The following is a 27,472-nucleotide window of genomic DNA, read 5'->3' on the forward strand; positions in this document are numbered from 1 at the left end:
GATTTAAAAAAAAACTCACTTTGTCTAAAAACCTATGAACCAATTTATTGCCTCCAAATAATGAAATAAACACTTGGTTACAGGTCATGGACTGGCTTTGGAAACATCAACATTGATTTCATCTGAACTTTTATTGTTCTCCGTTACTTCAGTACTTCTGTATATCCATTCATGACAGCATACATGTTGCCACAACTACAGGATTACTCATTTCTTTGTCACCATGTGTTGTGATGGGGGGGGGGGGGGGGGGGGGGGGGAAAGAGGAAAGAAGGTCCTGGGGTGGAGAGTCAAACTTCAATGGAACCTAGTTCATCAAACCAGAAATAAATCCAGATTTCCATTGTCTGATCAGTGTGATAATACCATGCCTTCAAGAAACATATTTGAGCCATGTTCTTGTGCAGCATCTGTTCTAATGCTGTTCTGCTGTTTTCCCCAGGGATTTTGTAGAGTGGGGCTTCATTGGGATGATTGGCAGTCATGATCTTGTGACGGGGAAGCTGGGCTTTTTCACAGAATATTCAAGCTTAGACGCTGCTTTTGAGTTAAGAGACAGAAGTCTCTCTCTTTATCCTCTCTCTGTCTCTGGGGTCTGGAGACTGGAACTGCCAGAGGCTGAGTTTGCTTCTCTGAGGTTTTGCCGTTTTGAGAATATATCCTTCCCTGAAAAATTCTGCCTGGACTTCTGTTCAGCAGTGTTAAAAAGCTGAAAATCCAGCATCACGTGAGCATACTTGTTTTTGTGCTAATTCTGAAGAAGGGTGCATGTCTATGGGGTATCGCTTTAAATTGTAACAACATATCGCTAGCTGTTAAGAAACATACTGTGTCATGTTTAAGCCTTGTAATGGTAAAAGTTATGCTAATTGTTTTTGTTATATTCTACCTGTGTTCTTATATAAACTGTTTGATAAAAGCTTCCTAATGGGTCACTTGAATCATACTTGGAGTGAAACGTCTTATTCTCACCCATGCCAAAATCAAATGTAAAACTTAGGGTCCAGGTTACATTCACAAAACACCTTGGAGCGTCTGGGCTGGGTCTTAACATCAGGAAAACAAGAAAAGGGGAAAGTGCTGAAATACGATTCCTTAGCTTAAACATCCAAGTGCATAAATGTTCTTCATTCGTTGTTCGGGACAGGCAGGACTCTGAATAATACAAGGACAAAGATGGACCCAAAGCTATATAACTTTGCAGTTTAGCTGGACAATACGTGCTGATCTCCGGGAACCCAATCTAAATTGTATTTTGAATGCAGCACTTACTCTTTATGAAATGTTCTAAAAGAGGGAGTCTCGGTATCATTTCAAACACCAATAGTTTAAAATCAATGGTAACATTTCTACTCAGCCTTTTTTATTTTGGATGTTAATTATTTTCTTAGTTTCATTAAAATATTTAGTAGCTGATGTTGGCATTCCCACGGGGAGATGTTGATTAGCAGAATTACAGAACCCTACTTGATAGAATGGAATTAAACACAGCTGAAACTAAACCATAGCTGGGTTAATAACTGTTCCCCCTGGCACTAATCAGATCACTTGCACTGTTTAGCTCACTAATTCCTCAATGACAACTTCTCCCATTGGGATATCAGCACTGACATAGCAACATCAAAGCAAAAGGCTATAAAAACTGATCACAGAGAATAAAAGATATTAAATTGAATGAAAATTTTAAATCGCATGATTTTGAAATAGGATCCTCGAGACAACATTTCTTCTTTAAATCTGTTCTAAGAAACAAATATTTGTCTCCCTCCTGTTACGTGTTTCAGTACAGCTACAATATTGACATCTGGGAAATAGTCAAGGTGCTTCCACAAAATGCAGAACAAATCCAACTTAGCCAAAATGGTGAACAGAGTCTTCTACAGTGTGATCAAGTGACATTCACTCAGCAATGACCTGATTATAAATGCTTTTTTTTCCCCTCAGAGGATTCCCCTCTATTCTGGTTGACAGGAACCTCGGCCATGACCATTCCTTTTCCTGCACTTCTGCTCTCATCCCTTTCTCTCCCTCACAAAATCATCACGCCTTCAACTTTGCATGATCAACCTCCACACTCAACCAATCTTCCTCCACCATTTCTGCCACATCCAACCAGATACCACTACAAAACACATCTTTCCCTCCATTTCAGAATTCTGAAAGGACCATTCCCTCCACGACACCCTTACTGACCCAAAATATGTAAATTAAGGGAATTAGCAGAGTAAATAGTGGGATTATGGGATAGAGAGCAGGGTGGGCCTGGGTAAGATGCTGTCGGAGAGTCGGTGCACTCGATGAGCTGAATGGCCCCTTCTGCAGAGATTCTATGAACTCAACAGCAAGTTAAACAATTTCAGATCATAATCTTTGCTCCCATTTTTTCAGATGGCTGCCATTGGTAATGGTTCATGTCATTTGTATTTACATCTCCGCTAGAAATCTTTTTGTTTCTTTACTTGACCCATTATCACAACCTTTTGCCTTGCATCATCAATCCTTCTGTCATTTGATCTCTCCTAGCCCAACGGAGATCTTCCCTTTTGTTGTTCTCCTAATTCCAGCCTCCTCCTACCTTTGTACTTGCTTAAGACCCATTATATCTCTAGGTTTTTCTTGTTCTGATGAAATAGTTTTCTTTCCACAATTGTTGAATGACTCAGTGTAGCCAGCATTTTCTGCTTTTAGTTTTAGATTTCCAGCATCCACTGTTTTTAATATTATATCAAGTGTTCAGTTTATGTTCTGTTAGGACACCTCGGCTCCAAACTTCATTCCAGCTTTAGTTCAAACACAAGCTGAACCCTTGAGGTAAAGTGAGATTGACTGCCCATGACATCGAGGTACTTTTCAATCAAGTGTGGCAATGAGTCAAAGGGAATTGGGGGAAGCTCACCGCCATCTTCTCAAGGGCATTTCGTGATGGGAAATAAATGCTAGCCTAGCCAGCAATGACCGCATCCCCTGAATGAATAAATTAACTCTCCAACGGCTGGTGTCATACACCTGCCACAAGGGAAGATGACTTTTGGAGACTAACCATCTTGGCTGTAGGACATGACTGCAGGATTTCCTCAGGGTCATGTCCAACTATTTTTAATTGCTTCATTAATGACCTGCCCTCTTGTCAGATAATGAAGTAGTTCCTAGCCACATTCAGCAAGACATGGACAACATTCACAACTATAGAGAATCTGATCACCTTTCCTTTGACATTCAACAGGATTATCACTACCACTGACCAGAAACTTGACTAGATCTGCCACGTAAATCCTAGAGTCACTGAAACAGCTCTAAGACTGAGTAATCTGTGGCAAGTGGCTCACCTTTCAACTGCCCAAAACCTTTCCATTAACTACAAGCCACAAGTTAGGAGTGTGAATGAATGCTCTCCATTTGCCTGGATGAGTGCAGCCACAACATTAAGAAATTCAACACCAATTAGGACAAAGCAGTTGTTTGATTGGCACGTTATCCAATAGTCTACGCATCTACTCCATCCATGTCAGCACAGTTTGCCTACAGTAACCACCACAGCAACTTGCCAAGGCTTCTCCAGCCAAACATACAACCTCCATCACCCAGAAGGACAACAGAAGCAGGTGCACGGGAACACCATCACCTCAAGTTCCACGTCATCTATCTTTTTTTAAAAAATTCATTCATGGAATGTGGGTATTGCTAGCTAGACCTGCATTTATTACCCATCCCCAGTAACCCTGGAGAAGGTGGTAGTGAGCTGCCTTCCTGAACCAAAGCAGTCCCTACGATGTAGATACACTTGCAGTGCTGTTGAAGAGGGTGTTGCAGACTTTTGATCCAGTGACAGTGAAGGAACGGCGATATATCCCCAAGTCAGGATGGCGAGCGTCTTTGAGGGGAACCTTCAGGTGATGGTGTTCACAGGTATCTGCTGCTTTTGTCCTTCTAGATGATAGTGGCCATAGATTTGGAATGTGCTGCCTAAAGAACCTTGGTGAATTCCTGCAGTGAATCTTGTAGATGGCACACACAGTTGCCACTATTCATCAGTGGTGGAGGGATTGAATGCTTGTGGAAGGGGTAGCAATCAAGCGGTCAGCTTTGTGCTGGATAATGTCAAGCTTCCAGTGCTATTGGAGCTGCAAGTGGAGAACATCCCATTACACTCCTAACTTGTGCTTGTCGGTGGTGAACAGGCTTTGGGGAGGTCAGGAGGGGAGTTACTCGTCACAGGATTCCTAGCCTTTGACCTGCTCTGGTAGCCACAGTTCTTATATGGCTAGTCCAGTTCAGTTTCTAGTCAATGGTAAAGCCAAGGATGTTGATACCTGGGAATCCAGTGATAGTAATGCCATTGAATATCAAGGGAGAATGGTCAGATCTGTTCTTGTTGGATATAGCCATTGCCTGGTACTTGTGTGGCATAAATGTTACTTGCCATTTGTCAGCTCAAGTCTGGATAATATCCAGGTCTTACTGCATTTTGACATGGACTGCTTCTTAGACTACAATCACCGTTCTTTCATAGTTGCTGGGTCAAAATCTTGGAACTCTCCAGCTAACAGGATTATGAAAGAATGCTTCACCAGAGATTACAAAAGTTCAAGAAGGCAGCCTTCTTAAGGGAAGTTATAATAGGCAATAAATGCCAGCCATGCCAACAATGTCTATATCCAAAGAAAGAAGAATTAAAACAAATTTTCCTGAAGAGCAATCTCAATTTAAAATATATTAAAATTTAAAATTCCACCTGCTGACATTTTTTTGTACTCACTGACTTGGCCTAAATTTCACCTTCACTGAATTATAAATTTAAAAAACACCAACACAAACATCTTAAATAATCGATTAATTGGTTACGTATCTTGATGCAGTTTATTACATTTTTGCTAAGCACAAAATAGCTGTCATGTTTCCTTGCACAACAACTGATTACTGCAATTCGAAAATATTTGATGTTGAATCCTTTGGTTCTTTCGAAGAAACATGACACGCATCATATAAATTTTTTAAAAATTTCCCCCTAAATCCTAACCAAAATCTACATAATGAAGACTATGTTGGAAGATAAATGCAAGGACTATCAGTAAAGGCATATCTTGCATAATCTGGAATTACCCAGACTAGGATGAACCCAGATTCACCATCTTTCATATGTATTAATTGAATGATTCAAGCTGAGATAGCTGTCTAACTGCCATAACCAATCTCACTGCCCTTGTATTGGGACAGAAGTGAAAGAGGAACAAGAATTAATCAGTTTCCCTAGCCTGCTCTGAAAGCAAGGCCACCTATTGGACACTGGTAGTTTCCAAGTTACCATAAATACTGGTGCAATGCTACGAGGTAGATCTTATAGTCTGTACCTAATGGTATTAGTTGAAGAATAAAATATACTTCATTATTAGCGATTTTGCAAGAGACACAATGAGCAGGCCAAAAAATCTCAAAAGGCCCTGAGACATTTTCAGCGACCTGGATTCTTGTCCTATGACAAAGTGCATCTTGAAATTTTCAATAATAAAATGGATTAGGCAATAATGCAGATGTAAAAATCTACTCATCTGCCAAGGCACTTAATTGACTCAATTTTCTTCTCCAGGGCCACCAAATTGCTGTGTATGGTTTTTAAATTAGCTAAACGGAGCTGGAGACACTGGTCTTGAACGGACAATTGTTTAACAAAATTGCCCCAAAACAGCATTAATCTTTTATCCATCTTGGTTGGGGTAGCTATTTTTAACAAAAGTGACAACTGAGCTTTTCGTTCAAAAAAAAACAGGATCGGTTTTAGTCCAGTAAAAAAAAGGGAAAGGACCTGTTCAATTTGCACATCTCATGTATTTGAAGCTTGAGACTAAGACACTCTTTATGATCAGCAGCTTGTTCAGTCCTGGATGTACACATCTGGTCCCTTATTGAGATGAAGTCTGTCATCTATCCCACTAATTCCTAACGGGTCAGGTCAATAAGGTGGATCTTTTGCACCACAACTGAGTGTAGCAGGGGCAACTACGTTATTTGAAATTTAGTTTGGAGCCGCTGGTGGTTCACAGATGAATAGGCCAACCTCCACAACTACTCAAGGAGAGTGGGAAACATGTATTCCATGTATGCTGACTACATACTGCCACTGCAGTGCAGTCAGGTAACGGGACGACAGCGAAGTCAGCAATGTTAAGCAATACAAAAGAGATTGGGAAATAGGAACAGGTTGGAAATATCCAAGTACTTTCTCCAAAATAAACTACATACAAGATTATTCCCTATCCCTATTATTTTCATCCCCAGTGAGCAGTATTTCACATGTACAGTAAAATTACTAGCCTAAATTTTTGGTTATGCCTCCTAAATGCTAGTTAAACAGCAAGACTTAAAGCATGGGCATGTGGGCCATAAGATGTTGCTAATGTTGGGAGATGAACAAAACCAAAAAGGTCTACAATCTTTTTGCCAATTAGATTCCTTAAATTTGAATGCTGAATGTAATTTTAAGTCTGGACTTACTGAAAAATGTGGCATTAATTCATCCTTTTCTTCCTCTGTGAAGCCAAACACCGTTAGCGTTTTGGGCCTGTGATCAACCACCATATGCATCTGTGCGCCTCTTCCTCTCACACTCCTGCCTCGACCGCGGCCTCGTGTCTGCATAGTTTTACCACGTCCTCCAGGAAGAATGCCCAATCGTGCAGCCTGGAAACAGACAACGGATTTGATAATGCCCATTTGTAATGCAAAAGCATACTGCACCTTCTTACAACAAAATCAAAGAATGGTATATACAATTCGGCATAGTATAAGACTTGGAAAAATACAGATAGATAAAATTTTAATGAAGGACAAATGAAATCAAATCAATCAAGCACGAGAAGCAGTAAAATTACCAATAACTAAATTCAACAAATCAAACTGCTCCAAATATCTTTGGTTGCTAATGTTTTAGTTTCTTTATCGGATGAGAACTTATGGCTAGAAATTTCCCTTTAGAACAGCATTTACTGTAACTTTCTCCATTGGAGGCCTCTGCTATACATTCCTCCATCCTTCAAAGATAAACTCACCAATCACTTAAATGGAACTGGTAAATTATAATCGCAATCTTTATTCAAATATTACAGCAGTAGTAGGACATTGCTGGGGAGCTCTTACCATAGAACCATAGAAGATTACAGCTCAGAAACAGGCCTTTTGGCCCTTCTTGTCTGTGCCGAACCATTTTTTGCCCAGTCCCACTGACCTGCACCATATCCCTCCATACCCCTCTCATCCATGAACCCGTCCAAGTTTTTCTTAAATGTTAAAAGTGACCCACCCCGCATTTACCACTTTATCCAGCAGCTCATTCCACACTCCCACCACTCTTTGCGTGAAGAAGCCCCCCCTAATATTCCCTTTAAACTTTTCTCCTTTCACCCTTAACCCATGCCCTCTAGTTTTTTTCTCCCCTAGTCTTAGTGGGAAAAAGCCTGCTTGCATTCACTCTATCTATACCCATCAAAATCTCCCCTCATTCTTCTACGCTCCAGGGAATAAAGTCCCAACCTATTCAATCTCTCTCTGTAACTCAGCTTCTCAAGTCCCGGCAACATCCTTGTGAACCTTCTCTGCACTCTTTCAACCTTATTTACATCCTTCCTGTAACTAGGTGACCAAAACTGTACACAATACTCTAAATTCGGCCTCACCAATGCCTTATATAACCTTACCACAACACTCCAACTTTTATACTCGATACTCCGATTTATAAAGGCCAATGTACAAAAGGCACTCTTTACGACCCTCTCCACCTGTGACGTCACTTTTAGGGAATTTTGTACCTGTATTCCCAGATCCCTCTGTTCAACTGCACTCTTCAGAGTCCTACCATTTACCCTGTATGTTCTACTTTGGTTTGTCCTTCCAAAGTGCAATATCTCACACTTGTCTGCGTTAAATTCCATTTGCCATTTTTCAGCCCATTTTTTCTTGTTGGTCCAAATCCCTCTGCAAGCTTTGAAAACCTTTCTCACTGTTCACTACACCTCCAATCTTTGTATCATCAGCAAATTTGCTGATCCAATTTACCACATTATCATCCAGATCATTGATATAGATGACAAACAACAATGGACCCAACACCGATTCCTGCGGCACACCACTAGTCACAGGCCTCCATTCAGAGAAGCAATCCTCCATAACCACTCTCTGGCTTCTTCCATTGAGCCAGTGTCTAATCCAATTTACTACCTCCCCATGTATACCCAGCGACTGAACCTTCCTAACTAACCTCCCATGAGGGACCTTGTCAAAGGCCTTGCTGAAATCCAGGTAGACAACATCCACCGCCTTCCCTTCATCCACTTTCCTGGTAACCTCCTCAAAAAACTCGAATAGATTGGTCAAACATGACCTACCACGCACAAAGCCATGTTGACTCTCCCTAATAAGTCCCTGTCTATCCAAATATTTGTAGATCCTATCCCTTATCACACCTTCCAATAACTTGCCCACCACCGACGTCAAACTTACTGGCCTATAATTTCCAGAATTTCTTTTGGAACCTTTTTTAAACAACGGAACAACATGAGCCATCCTCCAATCATCCGACACCTCCCCCGTGAATACTGACATTTTAAATATGTCTGCCAGGGCCCCTGCAAGTTCAACACTAGCTTCCCTTAAGGTCCGTGGGAATACCCTGTCTGGTCCTGGGGATTTATCCACTCTGATTTGCCTCAAAACAGCAAGCAACTCCTCCCCTTTAATCTGTAAAGGTTCCATGACCTCCCTACCTGTTTGCCCTATTTCCGTAGACTCCATGCCAGTTTCCTCAGTAAATACGGATGCAAAAAAACCATTTAGTATCTCCCCCATCTCTTTTGGTTCCATACACAGTCTACCACTCTGGTCTTCAAGAGGACCAATTTTATCCCTCACTATCCTTTTGCTCCTAACATACCTATAGAAGCTCTTTGGATTTTCCTTCACTCTGTCTGCCAAAGCAACCTCATGTCTTCTTTTAGCCCTCCTGATTTCTCTCTTAAGTAGCTGCTTGCACTTTTTATACTCCTAGAGCATCTGATCTGTCCCTTGCTGCCTGTACATTTCATACAACTCTCTCTTCCTCTTAATCAGTGTTACAATCTCCCTCGAGAACCAAGGCTCCTTATTCCTATTTACTTTGCCTTTAATCCTGACAGGAACATACAAACTCTGCACTCTCAAAATTTCTCCTTTGAAGGCCTCCCACTTTCCATTTACATCCTTACCAGAGAACAGCCTGTGCCAATCCACACTTCCCAGATCCCTTCTCATTTAATCAAATTTGGCCTTTTTCCAGTTCAGAACTTCAGAACTACTAGTACATCTTGCTTGGTCAACTAACACATGGCTGAGTTTGGTACTAGCACCATGTTAGCTGTCATACTTGGCACATTTGTATGCGCAGATGCAGTATTTGGCAGTGATACATGTAATTGAGACCCTTAAGTGGACAATTAATTTCCGCTTAGGGGCCTCATCTTGGCACCACTAGGAGATGGGGACAGGAAAACACAAACACACCAAGAGATTAGCCTGGCAGGTTTCCATGCATGGGCAAGGGACTGGTGGTGGTGTTGGAGGTCTGCACTAAAGGTTTTGAGTTTCGGAGCCAGGAGGTCATATTGCAACTGTACAAAACTCTGGTGCGGCCGCACTTGGAGTACAGTTCTGGTCGCCGCATTATAGGATGTGGAAGTGTTGGAAAGGGTGCAGAGGAGATTTACCAGGATGTTGCCTGGTATGGTGGGAAAATCATATGAGGAAAGGCTGAGGGGCTTGAGGTTGTTTTCGTTAGAGAGAAGAAGGTTAAGAGGTGACTTAATAGAGCATACAAGATGATCAGAGGATTAGATAGGGTGGATAGTGAGAGCCTTTTTCCTCGGATGGTGATGGCTAACACTAGGGGACATAGCTTTAAATTGAGGGGTGATAGATATAGGACAGATGTTAGAGGTAGGTTCTTTACTCAGAGAGTAGTAAGGGTGTGGAACGCCCTGCCTGCAGCAGTAGTAGACTCGTCAACGTTAAGAGCATTCAAATGGTTATTGGATAAACATATGGATGATGTTGGAATAGTGTAGGTTAGATGGGCTTTAGATTGGTTTCACTGGTCGGCGCAACATCGAGGGCCGAAGGGCCTGTACTGTGCTGTAATGTTCTTTGTTTTACCTCCTGTCAGCTTCCCTTTTCTTTCCCCACCCCCTCCCCTTCCTACCGTTATTTCCAAGTGTTTCAGTGGTGTTTATTTATGGTTCAGTAATCCCTTGTTTAAAGTGCTTTCTAATAACAGTTTTTAAAAAACATTATAGTGGTTTTCACATCAGGAATAGTGTTGCCAGCCACCTACTCAATTTTCGATTTAGCATGGTGGGTAGCTTTGAGGAACTGAATGGACTACTCCTTTTATTATTCCGGAGTGATTCCCAGACTCTCATGATGGGACAGGGACTGAAGCTGGCCTCTGTCAGTGAGCCAAACCTTCTGTTCCTATCCCCTGCTTAGGCTGTCTGCCTGAAACAACTCCAGACTCTTCTGGCAGTAACTCTGGCTGGAGCCAGGTTTGGGGCCTTCCTGAAACCCTGCTCACTGACAGCCAATAAAGGTCATGATGTGGAGATGCCAGCGTTGGACTGGGGTAAACACAGTAAGAGTTTTAACAACACCAAGTTAAAGTCCAATAGGTTTATTTGGTAGCAAATGCCATTAGCTTTCGGAGCGCTACTCCTTCGTCAGATGGAGTGGATATCTGCTCATCAACAAGGCATACAGAGACACAAACTCAAGTTACAGAATACTGATTAGAATGTGAATCTTTACAGCTAATCAAGTCTTAAAGATACAGACAATGTGAGTGGAGAGAGCATTAGGCACAGGTTAAAGAAATGTGTAGTGTCTCCAGACAGGATAGCCAGTGAGATTCTGCAGGTCCAGGCAAGCTGTGGGGGTTACCGATAGTGTGACATGAACCCAAGATCCTGGTTGAGGCCGTCCTCATGGGTGTGGAACTTGGCTATCAGTTTCTGCTCAGCGACTCTGCGCTGTCATGTGTCGTGAAGGCCGCCTTGGAGAACGCTTACCCGAAGATCAGTGGCCGAATGCCCAATAAAGGTGCCAGCCATGGGGTGTCAAGCAAGTGGCTGCTTCATCTTGGATGATGTCCACTTTCATGAGTATTGTTGGAGTTTAACTTATCCAAGCAAGTGGAGAGTACTCCATACTGCTTCAGTATCTGATGACTCATGAACGGTGCTGAACATTGTACATGTACCATCATTATTGATATTCATAGTCCTTGAACTCCATGTCTTTTACAACATTCGTTTTCAGGCCTCAAGGCTCCAAAATAGGGTTTTCTATGCCAACTTTATTCACAGGTCTTGGATCTGCAGCTTTGATTCAGCCACTTTTTACTCCACCACCATTGTTACGAAGAGGCTACAATGAGAGGGGTAAGCTTAAACAGCAAGGGCTTACTAATCATCATAGTCCAACTTGGAATAAAATAACAACTTCTGACTCACTGTGAACAGCACAACAGTAGCTTAACCAATACACTGAAAAAGTCTTGCAACTGACATGTCCTTCTTGTTCTATTACAGATGCAAACAACTTTCTCATGAAAGAAACCCAGTAATTTCACGAACAGGTTTATGATCCACAATGGCAAGTTTATAAGTTACAATTACTCCCCGATTGATGTCAAGAGTTTACAAGGTGCTATTAGCAGCCTGCTAATTTGCCCATTCAGACCGCTTCTTGAATTCTTTGAATTGAATCCTTCCAAGATTGTTGCGGGAAGTTATTTTTAATGCCTTCATGGAACATGTAGATAGCTGGCCAGTCCACCATTTATAGCATATGGCTATATTTATTAACCATGCCTAATTGCTGTTGAGGTGGTGGTGGAGTTGAATTATTTTCTTGAACCACTGCAGTCCATGGGGTATAGTGCTGTTAGGGAGGGAGTTACAGGATTTTGACCCAGCAACAATGAAAAAACAGCGATATATTTCCAAGTCAGGATGGAGTGGCTTAGAGGGAAACTTCCAGATGGTGGTGTTGACCCAGCGACAATGAAAAAACAGCGATATATTTCCGAGTTAGGATGGAGTGGCTTAGAGGGAAACTTCCAGATGGTGGTGTTGACCCAGCGACAATGAAAAAACAGCGATATATTTCCGAGTGAGGATGGAGTGGCTTAGAGGGAAACTTCCAGATGGTGTTATTGTGTCTGCTGCCCTTGTCCTTCTAGATTGTAGTGGTTATGGGTTTGGAAGGTGCTGTCTAAGGAGGCTTGGTGAGTTCCTGAGTGCAAATTGTAGATGATACACACAGGTGTCACTGTGTGACAGTGGTGGACAAAGTGAATGTTTGCAGATGGGGTGCCAATCAAATGAGCTATTTTGACCTGGATGGTGTCAAGCTTCTTGTGTTGTTGTTGGAGATGCATCCATCCAGGCAATTTTGTGCCTTATAAAAGGCAGACAGACTTTGGGGAGTCAGGAGGTGAAGGATGGAGATTGCAGAGGCTCTTCCAATCCTCCTCAGACATGGGAGTGGTGCCAGAGGATTGAACTGGAGTATTAAACCCCTGTTCAAAAAATGAAAAGGGGATAGACACAGTAATGTTAAGTAAGTCATCAGCCTAACTTCGGTGGTGGTGAAATTTATAGAAACAATAATCAGAGGGAGAAATTATTATCACTTCAAAAAATATAGCTTGCAAGCCTGCCAAAGGTAAAATGGGATAGAGTTCTTTGATGAATTAACACAGAAGGTTTAACAAGCTAGTATGGTTAATGTTTTTGATGTGACCCTCAAAAATCACTTGATAAAGTTTCACATGGTAAATTCATCAGTAAAACTGAAAATCTGTGGGATTAAAAGGACAGTAGCAATATGGTACAAAAAACATACAGCAGATACTAGTAACAAACGACTGTTTTCCAAACCAGAGAGAAGCTTGCAATGGTACTTCCCAGGAGTCAATACTGGGACCACTGCTCTTTTTATGTTTATTAAATGACCTGGATTTGGGTACATGGGGTTTAACTTCAAAGCTTGCAGATGTCACAAAGCTTGGAAATATAATCAGCTGTGAGGAAGATAGTAATAGACTTCGGGAGGACATAGACAGCTGGACATAGCAGATGCAATTTATTGCAGAGAAGTGCAAGATAATGCCTTTTGGTAGGAAGAGGAGGAGTGGCAATACAAATTAAATTTAAAGAGGGTGCAGGAACAGAAGACATTGGGATAACCAAACAAGTGCAGAAGGCTTTGAACAATCATGCAATTACATGGAATACAAAATAGATGGTTATGCTTTCATCTTTATAAATCATTGGTTCGGCTCTAGGTGGTCACCACACATTAGGAAGGATATCAAGATCTTAAAGAAACAGAGGTGATTTTTCAAGAATCTTAAAAAGGATAGTCACACAGTGGCATGGAGAAACTGGAGACGGTAGTTATTCTTCTTGGAGCAGAGAAAATTAAAAGGAGAACCACAGAATCCCTAAATTGCAGAAGGAGACCATTTGGCCCATCCAGTCTGCACTGATTCTCCAAAAGGACATCTGACCCAGCAACCCCTCCTCCCCACTACCACCCTATTCCTGTAACCCCAGACATTTACCGTGGTCAATTCACCTAACCTGTCCATTTTGATTGCGGAAATAATGGGAAACTGTTTACAGTAGTAGAAGGATCAATAATTCGATTAAGATAATAGGTAAAAGAACTGGAGACAAAATCTGGGTGTGCCTTGTTACGACTGGTCCCTGGGCAAGGTCTCTTAAATTGTTAACTTCCCAAACAGAGCCCCAATTCTTGGGTAAGGAGGAATCATCTGGCTTGTCGCAACAAGGTTAATTTAAAAGGAATCCCTTCCCCCATGGATACCTTCTCCTAGTCGAAATGTATTTACTTTTTCGAAGGAGCCAATTTAACCAGGCTTTCTTGAGTCAAAGAATTAATTTATTAGTTAAAGGAAATAACTTGAGAAAAAGAAAGAATACAACACACATACACAATCGCAACACACATACATCCATACTTTGATTTGATGAGAAGTTAAAAGTTCAGATAATTTTTTTAAAAAAGGAACCAGTCTTTGGCTTGTCCACGCGTTTAGGTGGCAGGACGTTGCGGCCATGGAGTTTGGCGATTCTAGTAGAGCTGACTCTGACAAGCTAGCAGTTAGTTTGGAAACACTGGATTCTCCAGGGTGATTGAAAAGCTGTCCAATTTTGTTTAGCTTGTGGCTTTTGCTGCACTTTCTCTATCAAGAGAGAGAGAAAAATTCTTTTCTGCCTGCTTGTTTTTTTTGTAAGCATGAACAACTGTAGTTCCTTGTCACTTCTGTGTCTCACACACACTTTGACACACCAGCACACTAGTCCATGCAGAACAAGTCTGATTTTGGCTTTTTATCCCAGTTCCTTGTGCATCCTGAAAGGGAATAAACAACACGTCCCTCGCCCCAGAGTCAGCTTTCTTTGAACTCAGACCATTTCTACATTGAGATGGGATTTGGATGTCAGCTAAGATGAGAAATGCCTCTCTCTACACTCCCTTTTTGGTGGTTCTTGTTTGCCTTTTTCACCTTCACCTTCGAAGGGGCTTGCAAGGACAGCACGGTGGCACAAGGGCAGCACAGTGGCGAGCACTGCTGCCTCACAGCGTCAGGGACCCGGGTTCGATTCCCAGCTTGGGTCACTGTCTGTGTGGAGTTTGCATGTTCGCCCCGTGTCTGCACAGATTTCCTCCCACATTCTGAAAGACGTGCTGGTTAGGTGCATTGACCCAAACAGGCACCCAAGTATGACAACTAGGGGAATTTCACAGTAACTTCATTGCAGTGTTAATGTAAGCCTTACTTGTGACAAATAAATAAACTTTAAAAAAATTCTAAGACTGTGTCATTTCAAATTTCAGAATTTTAATTAAAGGTTATGAAAAATAATTTTTCAAAAAATGAAGAGCTGTAACTTCATGACAGCCAACGCCATGTGGACTGCAGAGGTTCAAGGCGGCAACTCACTCCCACCTTGCCTGAAAAGAGGCAGCATACTGTATTGTATTTGACTGACTGCAGAGTTTGCCTATCAGCTGGAAGCAAGCTTTGTAGTCTTGAAGTGAATTCTGGTCAGAAATATCTCCACCTTAGCAGCAGAGTAACATGATCATAATCCTCCAAATTACCAAGAGTAACACCACTGGTACTGATGAATGAAATTTTCTTGCCTTGGTTCACTGGAAGTCACACCAGCAAACTTATGACATTTTAGGACTTTTATTTTTAAAAAAGCCATATGTTTGTTACTTTTTCCTATTTTTGTTTCTTCCATGTTCGGTAAATAGCACAGGCACGCAGTCTCAAAACCAGCAACCTTAGGACTGAGACCATGCCAGATTTCGGATCTTGGTTCTCAGATTCGGCAGTTCGAGCCAGGATTGGACAGTGCTGAGGATATGTTTTTCAAGTAAGGATTGAAAGAAATAAAAACAATGCTGCAAGATAAGCCAAGAAAATTCATTGTAGCTCGTTCAGATCAGTCAGTACCACTTTGCCGCAAATGTGGCAGAAGCTCTGTTTATGCATGCAAATGCTGCACTTCAATAAAGTGTTCACGGTGAAGTGGAGCAGCGACATAGAATTTACTATTCATACAGTTAGACCAAAGCTTTCAGCGAGGAGGGCAAATCACGTAATGGCAGCTTAAAAAAAGTCAACTTTTCAGATAGCCGGATTTGAGACACTATACCTGTAATTTAACATTGAAGTCACAATTATAGTTATGCTCTTATCCATTTAACCTAGTGTTCACTCAGTAACAGCAATTATGTGAAACTTTCAGAAGTATTTAAAGTTTTGTTCCATTTTGTAATAAACAGCATTTTTCTAAATGATAATTCACACATGGAAAAGTAAATTATTAAAAAGTTATACAAGGATGTATTTTCAAGAGCAAAAGTAGTTTCATATCAATATGAAACAGGTGATGTTCTTTCATCTTTCTTGAGTGATTTTTCCAATGAGCCATAATGGAATGCAATATTTTGCTTTTCCAGAAAAAGTCAGCTCTCTGTTGGGCAGATTGCCTAAAGAGGAAAGGTGCCTCTGTTCTGTCCATTAATCTGCCTTGTCGTAATCTCAAGGCACAATGATTCTGCTCTCATCCCACATGAGCTTTTTTTTCTATTTTAGCACTGACCGGTGCTGTAAACCAGTGCTGTAAACCTGTAACATTTCAGGACTGTATTCAAACAGTCCAAATCAAATCCACAAAGAAATCTTATCGCTAGAAAGCTTGGAGTTATTCCACGTATTCAAGTCAGATTCAAGCACATGTCTCAGAAATAACAAAACAGGAAGCAGAGGTATTTTTTTAGTGATCTTGTAGTTGTATTGCTGGATGTTAGAAATAAGGTATGGATTTAATTTATTGTTTTGGTGTAGGAAAGGGTACACCTTGAGCTAGATGCATGTTAGACAAAAGAGTTTGCAAGAATTGGCTTTTGTTTTCAGTTTGAACTGTGTGTCCATTGTGCTGAGTTTACAACAGGAAAACAAAACACAAGCTTGGAGAAAGAATGAGCTGATGCTTAGCAACCAGGGGCCACCTTTAAGAAAAAACATTTTGACTTTCTAATGGAAATCCAAAGGCAGTGGAACTGTTACGGTCCTGGATCAGAAACCCAAGTTACATTAGGAAGCCAGACTAGACCTCAACCATTTTTCTACTTTAGCATAAATCTGAGGAAAGGGTACTTCTTCCCAGGAATGATTTCACTGACAGATTAGGGATCTTTTGTAGTAAAACAAACTTTATTTAATAACACAGTTTAAATATGAAGCAACTTCAGCAAGAACAGTTGAACAATATTTCAAAATGAAAGGAAGCAACTTTACTTTCCAGCTTATGACCGTTCCCATTCCAAATAAGAAACATTGCTCTTACAGACTTAAATGCAACTTTAAATACAGTTAGCAATGATAAATATACTTGCGATAATGAGTGTGGACAGTTTTGAAGCTTTCAGAGAGAAAAAAAAAGAGTTCCAGAAGTCTGAAAAATCCTAACTTCAACTAGGCTTCAGCTGCAAACTAAGCTGCTTTCTGCAAAAGTTTTTTCTCTCTGCTACAGACCCAGCTATGCCCATTAAAAACATCACATGACCCTGTCAATCACTCTAATCAGAAATCCCAGGGGAACTTAAGTAAACAAAAGTCCATTTATTCTATTTAACATAACCATTCTCAAGGCTAAAATGAGTAATTATCCTGCTCTCCCAGCATCTGAGTTGCATTCCTTTCAGGCATGCCAACTACTTGTAGAATAAAGCTGGATTTTTAAACATTCCCCATAAACACACACACACATATATATATATCCATCTCAACTACACCACCATCATCACATAGCGAGGAGGCTAGAGAGTGAACAGATCTCAGCTCTACTAGACGCAGGAAAGCTGTACCATGGAGTAATGGCAAGAAAGCAAGTCCCAGAAACTAAAGAGCAGTTAATTCTCAAAATGAGAGAATGAAAAGAAGTTTCCAGGAAGATGGAAGTAGAAAAGAACAAAGAGGAAGTGCAAGTGGAACTGGGTACTCTTTGTTGAAGTTAAAGTCAGATCTAGGAAGAGCAGAGTGGATGAGGTTGGCGAGAGAACAGCCATATATCTGAAGCTATCCTAAGGTTTGGTATCTTCATTTTCAGTCTTTGAAACAATGGTATTGGGTGGGGGACTGAGTACCTGAGAGATTGACAAAATTGTGAATGTACTTTGCTAGTCAAGACAAAGGATTACTGAAAGGACAATTGGAAAATCTGGAAGCAGATCCTTGCTAAAAAGCTGAGGGAAAGCATCGTACGAAAGAACATTTTAAGTGTGTCTCTTTGAGAGTGGAGTTTGGAAACATTTGTGCGACAATCATCTGGAGGGAATTTGAGGAGAAACCCACAGCAAATTGATTGAGCGGCATCTGTGACTGGGTTTCAGAGTGGGGTGTTGCCTGACAACAGTTAGCCTGTTGAGTTACAGGGACCGTGCTTTTATTGAAAACATTGTAATGTAGGATATATGTCGTACATTATGTTATCCTTAAAATCTGTATACACTTGTGAGGATAAGTGTGACTGAGGGAATGTTGTATAATAACCAAAATTTTCATTTTTTTTGTTGCTAAAAACTAATTGACAGTCCTCATAGAAATCATAGAAACCCTACAGTACAGAAAGAGGCCATTCGGCCCATCGAGTCTGCACTGACCACAATCCCACCCAGACCCTACCCCCATATCCCTACATATTTTACCCACTAATCCCTCTAACCTACACATCTCAGGACACTAAGGGGCAATTTTTAACATGGCCAATCAACCTAACCCGCACATCTTTGGACTGTGGGAGGAAACCTGAGCACCCGGAGGAAACCCACGCAGACACTAGGAGAATGTGCAAACTCCACACAGTGACCCAAGTCGGGAATCGAACCCAGGTCCCTGGAGCTGTGAAGCAGCAGTGCTAACCACTGTGCTACCGTGCCACCCTGTTCCTCCAAGTTTTCTAAAACAAAGGTTTGTGGTCTTTTGAGCCAGGGTTCCATTCTGGGACCTTCCTCTCCAGTCGTAACACCAACTGGAATTGTTAAAGTTTAAGTTTTAAAGTTTATTTATTAGTGTCACAAGTAAGCTTACAGTAACACTGCAATGAAGTTGCTGTGAAAATCCTCCAAATCGCCACACTCAGGCACCTGTTCATGTACACTGAGGGAGAATTTAGCATGGCCAATGCAACTAACCGGTACGTCTTTCAGACTGTGGGAGGAATGGGAGCACCCGGAGGAAACCCACACAGACACGGGGAGAATGTGCAGATTCCGCACAGACAGTGACCCAAGCCAGGAATCGAACCCGAGTCCCTAGCACTGTGAGGCAGCAGTGCTAACCACTTTTCCACTGTGCTGCCCTGATCGTAACAGTACATTCATCTACTCTGCCAACAAGACATCCTTTTTGGAAGTCTGATTGCGGTTGCTGACTGGTCACACACAGAGCAGTGATTGTCAAAACATCTTTCCTCTGTGACCCCATTTTGAAGTCTGAAAACTGAAGTAACCCCCAGAGCAAGAACGAGAGGCAGGGCGGGGAGGATATTTACGGCTCGAGAGCTGGGGGAGAAGGGGGTGTGAAAGAGAGTCATGAGGGAGATTTATGAGAGTGGACAGCCCTAGTGAAAGCAGAGGAAACGGTTCTGAAAATGGGGGAGGGGGAAGCGAGAACAGGCAATGATGTGTCTTTTATCTACCTTTTCCAAACTCTGTTGGAGGCAGCAACTGGACCTCACAGCTGATTTCATCAGTTGTGTGCATGCATTGCTCATCCCCGGAGTTCACTTTTTTTGGGGGGCGGGGGGGAGGGGGGAATGTCAAGAGATAGAGATTAAAAAATGAACTCTCACCTCCACCTGGAGCTGGTTCAGCTTTTTCCTCAAGTCTGTTGTGTCCTCCCCTGAGTTAAGCTTCTTGTGGAAATCCAGTTCTGCGTCCAGTAACTCCTTCTGCGCCTGAACAGTCAAAAGAAGAAAAATAATTAATCTCTATGTGACTGTATTCCTGAACAAGCATGTATTGCACAATCAATGCCACCAAAAACTCATGTATCCCATTGTTGCTTGTAGGACCTTGCTATGTGCAAATTGGCTGCCACATTTCCACACAATGCACCACAGAATTTACTTCCAAAAACACTTGTGCCGATTCATGAAAAGGGCTAAATAAATGCCAGTCAGAAGGCTGTGGCTCAAATACCATGGCCGAAACTTGAACACATAATATAGTCTCACATTCCTTTGCAATACTAAGAGTACTGCTCTGGCAGACATTCTGGCTTGTGGATGAAACGCTAAACCACATGTCTGCTATGGGATGGCATGGTGGCACAGTGGTTACCATTGCTGCCTCACAGCACCAGGAACCCGGGTTCAATTCCTGGCTTGGGTCACAGTCTGTGTGGAGTCTGCATGTTCTCCCCATGTCTGCATGGGTTTCTTCCGGGTGCTCTGGTTTCCTCCCACAGTCTGAAAGACGTGCTGGTTAGGTGATTTGACCCAGAGTGTGGCGACTAGAGGAATTTTACAGTAACTTAATTGCAGTGTTAATTAATATAAGCCTTACTTGTGACTGATAAATAAATAAACTTTACTTTAACTCATGCAGTCATAAAAGATTCCATGGCACTATTTTAAGCATCAGATTTATTCTACTGGTGCATTAACCATTTATTCCACAAATATCAGTAAAGCAAAATAGGTTCTCTGGTCTTAATCACATTTTTGCTTTTAGGCCCTTGCTGGCAATTACATTTTGAAAAGGACTTCCTTAACTATAAAGCACGATGTAACATCCCATGTAAACACTATGTAACAGGGTGGCACGGTAGCACAGTGGTTAGCACTGCTGCTCCACAGCGCCAGGGATCCGGGGTCGATTCCCGACTTGGTCACTGTCTGTGTGGAGTTTGCACACATGTCTGCGTGGGTACTCTGGTTTCCTCCCACGTTCTGAAAGACGTGCTGGTTAGGTGCATTGACCCGAATAGGCGCCGGTGACTAGGGGAATTTCATAGTAACTTCATTGCCTTACTTGTGACAAATAAATGAACTATAAACTTTAAACATCCAGAAGTTGTGCCAAATAAACCTGGGTTCTTTTTTTACATTAGTACTATTCTTTATGAACCTCTTTAGTGATTTTTATGTTCTTACTGACCACAGGGATCAAACTTTGTGATCCATTATTACAACAGATACTAAAATATTAATGGATGGCACGAGTTACTTATGGGAATCGGTATGGGTGTGTTATATATACATACATACACACACACATTTATCACTAACTGTGCCTCATTCAAAGATATCTGTAATGTGCACTTTCAAGAAACGGGTGCTCTGTTTCCACGGTGCCTCTTTTTAATTAATCCTGAGGTTTACCTCTGGTGCTGAATGCCTTTGCTCAATTTCTATTTAACAGCATTTAATGGCAATTATCTTTCAGGTGAAATACAGGCACAATTTCAATTTACCCACTCCACTCAGTTTCATTCTCAAGCTCCTCAGATCAGAAAATTGGAAACAAACTGCATTAGTTCGCCATGAAGCAAGCTGACTTAAATGTGATGGACCTGAGGAAAGATCTCAAAGGCAAAAAAACAATGTTTGATGATTTTGAAACTTTAAAAAAATTGGGTGCAAAGAATCATATTCTGTGCTGGTTGGCCTTTAACCTGAGCAAGAGGTGAATAAGAGAGTGTTCAAAAATAAAACTAGCAAATGAAAAAAATATTAGGTATGTACATCAATTAATTTATCTTGTTTCTCAATACGCTCCCTTCCCATGGTAACCACATGCAGTTCTGATCCAAGAATTAAAGAACCTTTAAGATTAGGAATAGGCAGTTCATCTTAACCACTTGTTCACCATATTCCTCAATCATATTCACAATCCAGAATAGATCTAATTGATCCATTTATACCGCTTGCTTTAATGAGCTTCGCAGAAAATTTATTCCATTATTATTCGATCCAAGTAAATAATTTAGTTTTTTTAAACAATAAGGCAGGAGTTAACAACATGTAAAGAAAAACTGGACACTAACATCAGATTTTGATTTTAGTTGTGATGGAGCCAATGATGTTGATGCTGATGTTGCTTTCAGCTCATCTCGCAATTGTGATATTCTTTCTGTCAAGTCTTTAATAGTTTTCATTATTTTAGCCCTCTCCTCTGCTTTCATACTTTTATTCTTTTCCAGTTTGCAAATTAATACCTGAGTTGATGAAAAACAAAAAGAGAAATATCTTTATTGCAAATATTTCTTAATCTAAACTGGATAACATCGGTAGTTACATGCTGTGTCAAATGAGCACTTTTATACATTACACCTGTAAAAAAAAGAATCAGTGTATCAGCTTAACATGACAACAGAGGAGACATGAAAACAGCAGCAAATCTCATACATTGGATAAAATAACAGAAGTTGGATGGGCTGAATAGTCTTTTCATCCATTCTCACATGCACAATTTGGAAGAGGACACACAATCTCCCGAAAATCCTTGGATTTGCTGCTGCCTCCCAAATCCACGCCCATCTTTCCCTGTACTCCATATTTGAATCTTCCCGATTAGATCTGCACCTTCCCGTTGACTAAATTTACATTTAACATCCTCAATGACCTTGACTGCAGTACACTATTCATCTTTAACCTTCCCCACCTCTCACCAGTCTTTGTTCTGACAGATCACAACATTCTACTCAAACTTCATCCCTTGCTACTTCCCTCCTCCAGACTTAGTGCAGCAAACTCTGCATTCCTTCAGCTCTGACAAACCACATTTTCTTCACTTCATCATTGGTGGTGGTGCCTCCAACCACCTTTTAAGACCCTCTTTATAAGTTATGACATTGATTTTTACTCACTCCACCCAATAGTTCCTTCTACAGTTGTCAAATTTTGTATGATTATGCTTCAATGAAATTCCTTGGACTGTTTTTCTACAGTAATTCAAGTTGTTTTTGAATGTGCATTGCAACAACTATGACCACACAAACATCTCAACTGTGGACATGGACAAGACGTATCTCTACTTCACAACCACCTTTCTCAACCCCTTTCACTGTCTCTAAATTAGAACATAGAACATAGAACATTACAGCGCAGAACAGGCCCTTCGGCCCACGATGTTGCACCGACCAGTTAAAAAAAAACTGTGACCCTCCAACCTAAACCAATTTCTTTTCGTCCATGAACCTATCTACGGATCTCTTAAACGCCCCCAAACTAGGCGCATTTACTACTGATGCTGGCAGGGCATTCCAATCCCTCACCACCCTCTGGGTAAAGAACCTACCCCTGACATCGGTTCTATAACTACCCCCCCTCAATTTAAAGCCATGCCCCCTCGTGCTGGATTTCTCCATCAGAGGAAAAAGGCTATCACTATCCACCCTATCTAAACCTCTAATCATCTTATATGTTTCAATAAGATCCCCTCTTAGCCGCCGCCTTTCCAGCGAAAACAATCCCAAATCCCTCAGCCTCTCCTCATAGGATCTCCCCTCCATACCAGGCAACATCCTGGTAAACCTCCTCTGCACCCTCTCCAAAGCCTCCACATCCTTCCTGTAATGTGGGGACCAGAACTGCACACAGTACTCCAAGTGCGGCCGCACCAGAGTTGTGTACAGTTGCAACATAACGCTACGACTCCTAAATTCAATCCCCCTACCAATAAACGCCAAGACACCATGCCTTCTTAACAACCTTATCTACTTGATTCCCAACTTTCAGGGATCTATGCACACATACACCTAGATCCCTCTGCTCCTCCATACTATTCAAAGTCCTCCCGTTAGCCCTATACTCAACACATCTGTTATTCCTACCAAAGTGAATTACCTCACACTTCTCCGCATTAAACTCCATCCGCCACCTCTCGGCCCAACTTTGCAACCTGTCTAAGTCTTCCTGCAAACTACGACACCCTTCCTCACTGTCTACCACACCACCGACTTTGGTGTCATCAGCAAATTTGCTAATCCACCCAACTATACCCTCATCCAGATCATTAATAAATATTACAAACAGCAGTGGCCCCAAAACAGATCCCTGAGGTACACCACTTGTAACCGCACTCCATGATGAATATTTACTATCAACCACCACCCTCTGTTTCCTATCCGCTAGCCAATTCCTGATCCAATTTCCTAGATCACCCCCAATCCCATACATCTGCATTTTCTGCAGAAGCCTACCATGGTGAACCTTATCAAACGCCTTACTAAAATCCATATATACCACGTCCACTGCCTTGCCCCCATCCACCTCCTTGGTCACTTTCTCAAAAAACTCAATAAGGTTAGTAAGGCACGACCTACCTGCCACAAAACCATGCTGACTATCACCTATCAATTCATTACTCTCCAAATAACTATAAATCCTATCCCTTATAATTTTTTCCAACATCTTGCCGACAACAGAAGTGAGACTCACCGGTCTATAATTCCCGGGGAAGTCTCTGTTCCCCTTCTTAAACAATGGGACAACATTCGCTAACCTCCAATCTTCTGGTACTATACCAGAGGCCAACGACGACCTGAAGATCAGAGCCAGAGGCTCTGCAATCACTTCTCTTGCCTCCCAGAGAATCCTTGGATAAATCCCATCCGGACCAGGGGATTTATCTATTTTCAGACCCTCCAGAATATCCTGCACATCCTCCTTATCAACTGTAATACTGTCTATTCTACTCCCCTGCAACCCAGTGTCCTCCTCAGCTATATTCATGTCCCCTTGCGTGAACACCGAAGAGAAATATTGGTTCAATGCTTCACCAATCTCCCCCGGTTCCACACATAACTTCCCTCTGCCATCTATAACTGGCCCTAAACTTGCCCTAACCAACCTTCTGTTCTTGACATACCTATAGAACGCCTTAGGATTCTCTTTAACCCTATCCGCCAAAGTCTTCTCATGTCCCCTTTTAGCCCTTCTAAGCTCGCTCTTCAACTCCCTCTTAGCCAATCTAAAGCTTTCTAGTGCACTACCCGAGTGCTCACGTCTCATCCGAACATAAGCCTCCTTTTTCTTTTTAACCAACAAAGAAACTTTTTTGGTGCACCACGGTTCCCTAGTCCTACCAATTCCTCCTTGCCTGACAGGGACATACCTATCACAGACTCGCAGTAGCTGCTCCTTGAAAAAACTCCACATGTCGGACGTTCCCAGTCCCTGTAATCTCCTAGTCCAACCTATGTTTCCTAATTCTCTCCTAATAGCCTCATAATTACCCTTCCCCCAGCTAAAACCACTGGCCCGAGGTTCATGCCTATCCCTTTCCATCACTAAGGTGAACGTAACCGAATTGTGGTCACTATCACCAAAATGCACACCAACTTCCAAGTCTAGCACCTGGTCTGGCTGCTTGTTCGACATCCAATTTCCTCCAATAAAAAATTATCCTGAGTACCCTCCATGAACTCTGTTCCCTAGCCATCCTTCTCTTAGTTAGCTGTGCGACCGTACCACACTATTTGTAACTTTGTCACATTTGACCACGGGATGAACTTCCAAACACACGTTCATGCCGTCACTCTGACTACCTACTTCCACAAAGGTAAGATCGCTAAACTCTGTCTCAGTTCATCTGCTGCTGAAGCCCTCGTGCATCTAAACTTAACTATCACAACACACATTAGGTTCAGTAAACTTGAAATCGTCCAAAATTATGCTGTACATATCCTAATTCACACCATAGCTGATTTACTAATCCATGCAGTGCTCAAAGACCAACATTTATTCCTGATTAAGCATTGCCTCAATCTTACAAATTCTTATCCAGATTTTCAAATCCTTCTGAATCTTTGTAATCACCTCCAACTCCACAACCCTCTGAGATATCAGCCAATTCTGGCTGCTTGAACAACCCTTAATTTTAATTATCCCATCGTCAGTGAATCGTACCTTCAGCTTTCAAGATCCTAAGTTTTGGAACTCTCCCTTTAAATATCTCTACCTCTTTTCTCCTTTAAGACACTTGATAAAACTTCTCTGACCGAACTTTTGGTCATCTATTCTAATATCTCCTTGTGAGATTTGGCATCCAATTTTGCTTTATAACACCCCTCTAAAGCTCTCTACGATACTTTATTCCTTAAAAGCACGATACAAGTACAATTTTTTGTAGCGAGTTGCAGTTGTATCTATCTACTTTTCTTAATTCTTTTATGTTGTCTTTCATTTTAGAAACAGAGGAATTAGAAGCAGTAGGCGGCCATTTGGCCCTTCGAGCCTGCTCCACCATTCATTTTGATCATGGCTGATCATCAAATTCAATATCCTGATCCCGATCTCCCCCCCCCCCCTCCCCCCAAATATCCCTTTAGTCCCTAGAGCTATATCTAATTTCTTCTTGAAATCACACAGCGTTTTGGCCTCAACTACATTCTGTGGTAGCGAATTCCACACATTCACCACCCTCTGGGTGAAGAAATTTTTCCTCACCCCAGTCCTAAAAGGTTTACCCCTTATCTTCAAATCATGACCCCTAGTTCTGGATTCCCCCACCATTGGGAACATTTTTTCTGAATCTACCCTGTTAGAATTTTGTAAGTTTCTACGAGATCCCCTCCCACTCTTTTAAACTCCAGTGAATATAATCCTAACCGACTTAGTCTCACCTCATATAACAGACCTGCCATCTCAGGGATCAGCCTGGTAAAGCTTCGCTGTACTCCCTCTATAGCAAGGACACATTGGGGCAAAAGTGTTTAAAGGAAGATAGCCAAAAATATTTTCACTGTTAGGGACCCAGTTAATATCAAGGGTTTGCCTGGAAAGCTAAATAAGTGAGTGTACAGGAAAAAGCATCAGAGGTTTGGCTGTAAAGCCATCAATGTCAGACTGTCTTTTCAAACAATGTTCTTACCTTCTGGCACTCAATTTGTTTTTCCAACATCTCTTGTTTCTTTTTCCTCATATCTTGCTGCAGCTTTATAGCTTCCTAAAAAACAAAAAAATAAATTAAATAAACAATTCTCAAGGTCATATTTCAAATATAACCATCTGCATTGTGCAACAAGAGCAATAACATTTAATAAATTATAAAAGAAAATCACTAAAACATAAAATTTCAATTATTTATGAAGGTATGTTTTTCTTCATTCTTTCATGTCTGGGTTGCTAGCAAGGCCTCCAACTGTTGCCCATCCCTAATTGCCCTTGAACTGAGTGGCTCCCTACGCCATTGCAGAGAGCAGTTAAGAGTCAACACATTGCAGTTGATGCAGCATCACATGTAGGCTTGAACAGGTGAGGATGGCAGATTCCCTTCCCGAAAAAGACATTAGTGAACCCAAATGGGCTTTTAAAACAATGATAGTTGCCCTGACCACCTTTGCTGAGATTATAAAGCTGTAATTCCAGATTTACTAATTCAATTTAAATTTCATCAGTTCTCTAGAGCATTAGCCAAGGTCTCTGGGTTACTAAGTCCAGGAACATTGCCATTATGTCACCATCTCCACTATGCAAAAGAGCATACTCTCAATGAGACTGTCCAGAAAACTTACAAGCAACAATCACAAGTGCATTTGTTATATTTAGTTTGATTCTCTGGCCTCCCTGCAGCATCTTTGTTTCTGGTCCCAAAATGGTATTTCCCAATGATTCCTCACCATATTGCTGGGAAACCCTGAGCAATGGTGCGCCATTGGCTGGACCAGAAGTTCTGACCATTGTGCCTATGCTGTAACTTTAATATTTTTTCCTACCAAACATGAAAGGCAGAAAATATCTGCACAGCTCCAGAACCACATTATGGAGATTCTATTCAACTAGTAACAATGTACTATTATTTTAACTGAATAATTAACTCTAATATTATGTTCTCTTCTTCC

At 41.5% G+C, this 27,472-nt stretch overlaps 1 protein-coding gene across 4 annotated transcripts in view; it reads right to left on the reverse strand.

The window, feature by feature from the left end:
• Positions 1 to 27,472, reverse strand: part of rbm27 (RNA binding motif protein 27) — a 132,137-nt gene that overhangs the window by 25,432 nt on the left and 79,233 nt on the right. For all 4 annotated transcript variants that reach the window (XM_078230693.1, XM_078230695.1, XM_078230696.1 and 1 more), the window contains 4 exons: positions 26,503 to 26,577; positions 21,674 to 21,844; positions 19,476 to 19,580; positions 6,490 to 6,675 (listed from right to left, as the gene is read on the reverse strand). In XM_078230693.1, coding sequence (XP_078086819.1) covers positions 6,490 to 6,675; positions 19,476 to 19,580; positions 21,674 to 21,844; positions 26,503 to 26,577 — 537 coding nt within the window. The remainder of the gene's footprint in view (positions 1 to 6,489; positions 6,676 to 19,475; positions 19,581 to 21,673; positions 21,845 to 26,502; positions 26,578 to 27,472) is intronic.

Source organism: Mustelus asterias, chromosome 16 (genome assembly GCF_964213995.1).
Source record: "Mustelus asterias chromosome 16, sMusAst1.hap1.1, whole genome shotgun sequence".
Lineage (NCBI taxonomy): Eukaryota > Metazoa > Chordata > Chondrichthyes > Carcharhiniformes > Triakidae > Mustelus > Mustelus asterias.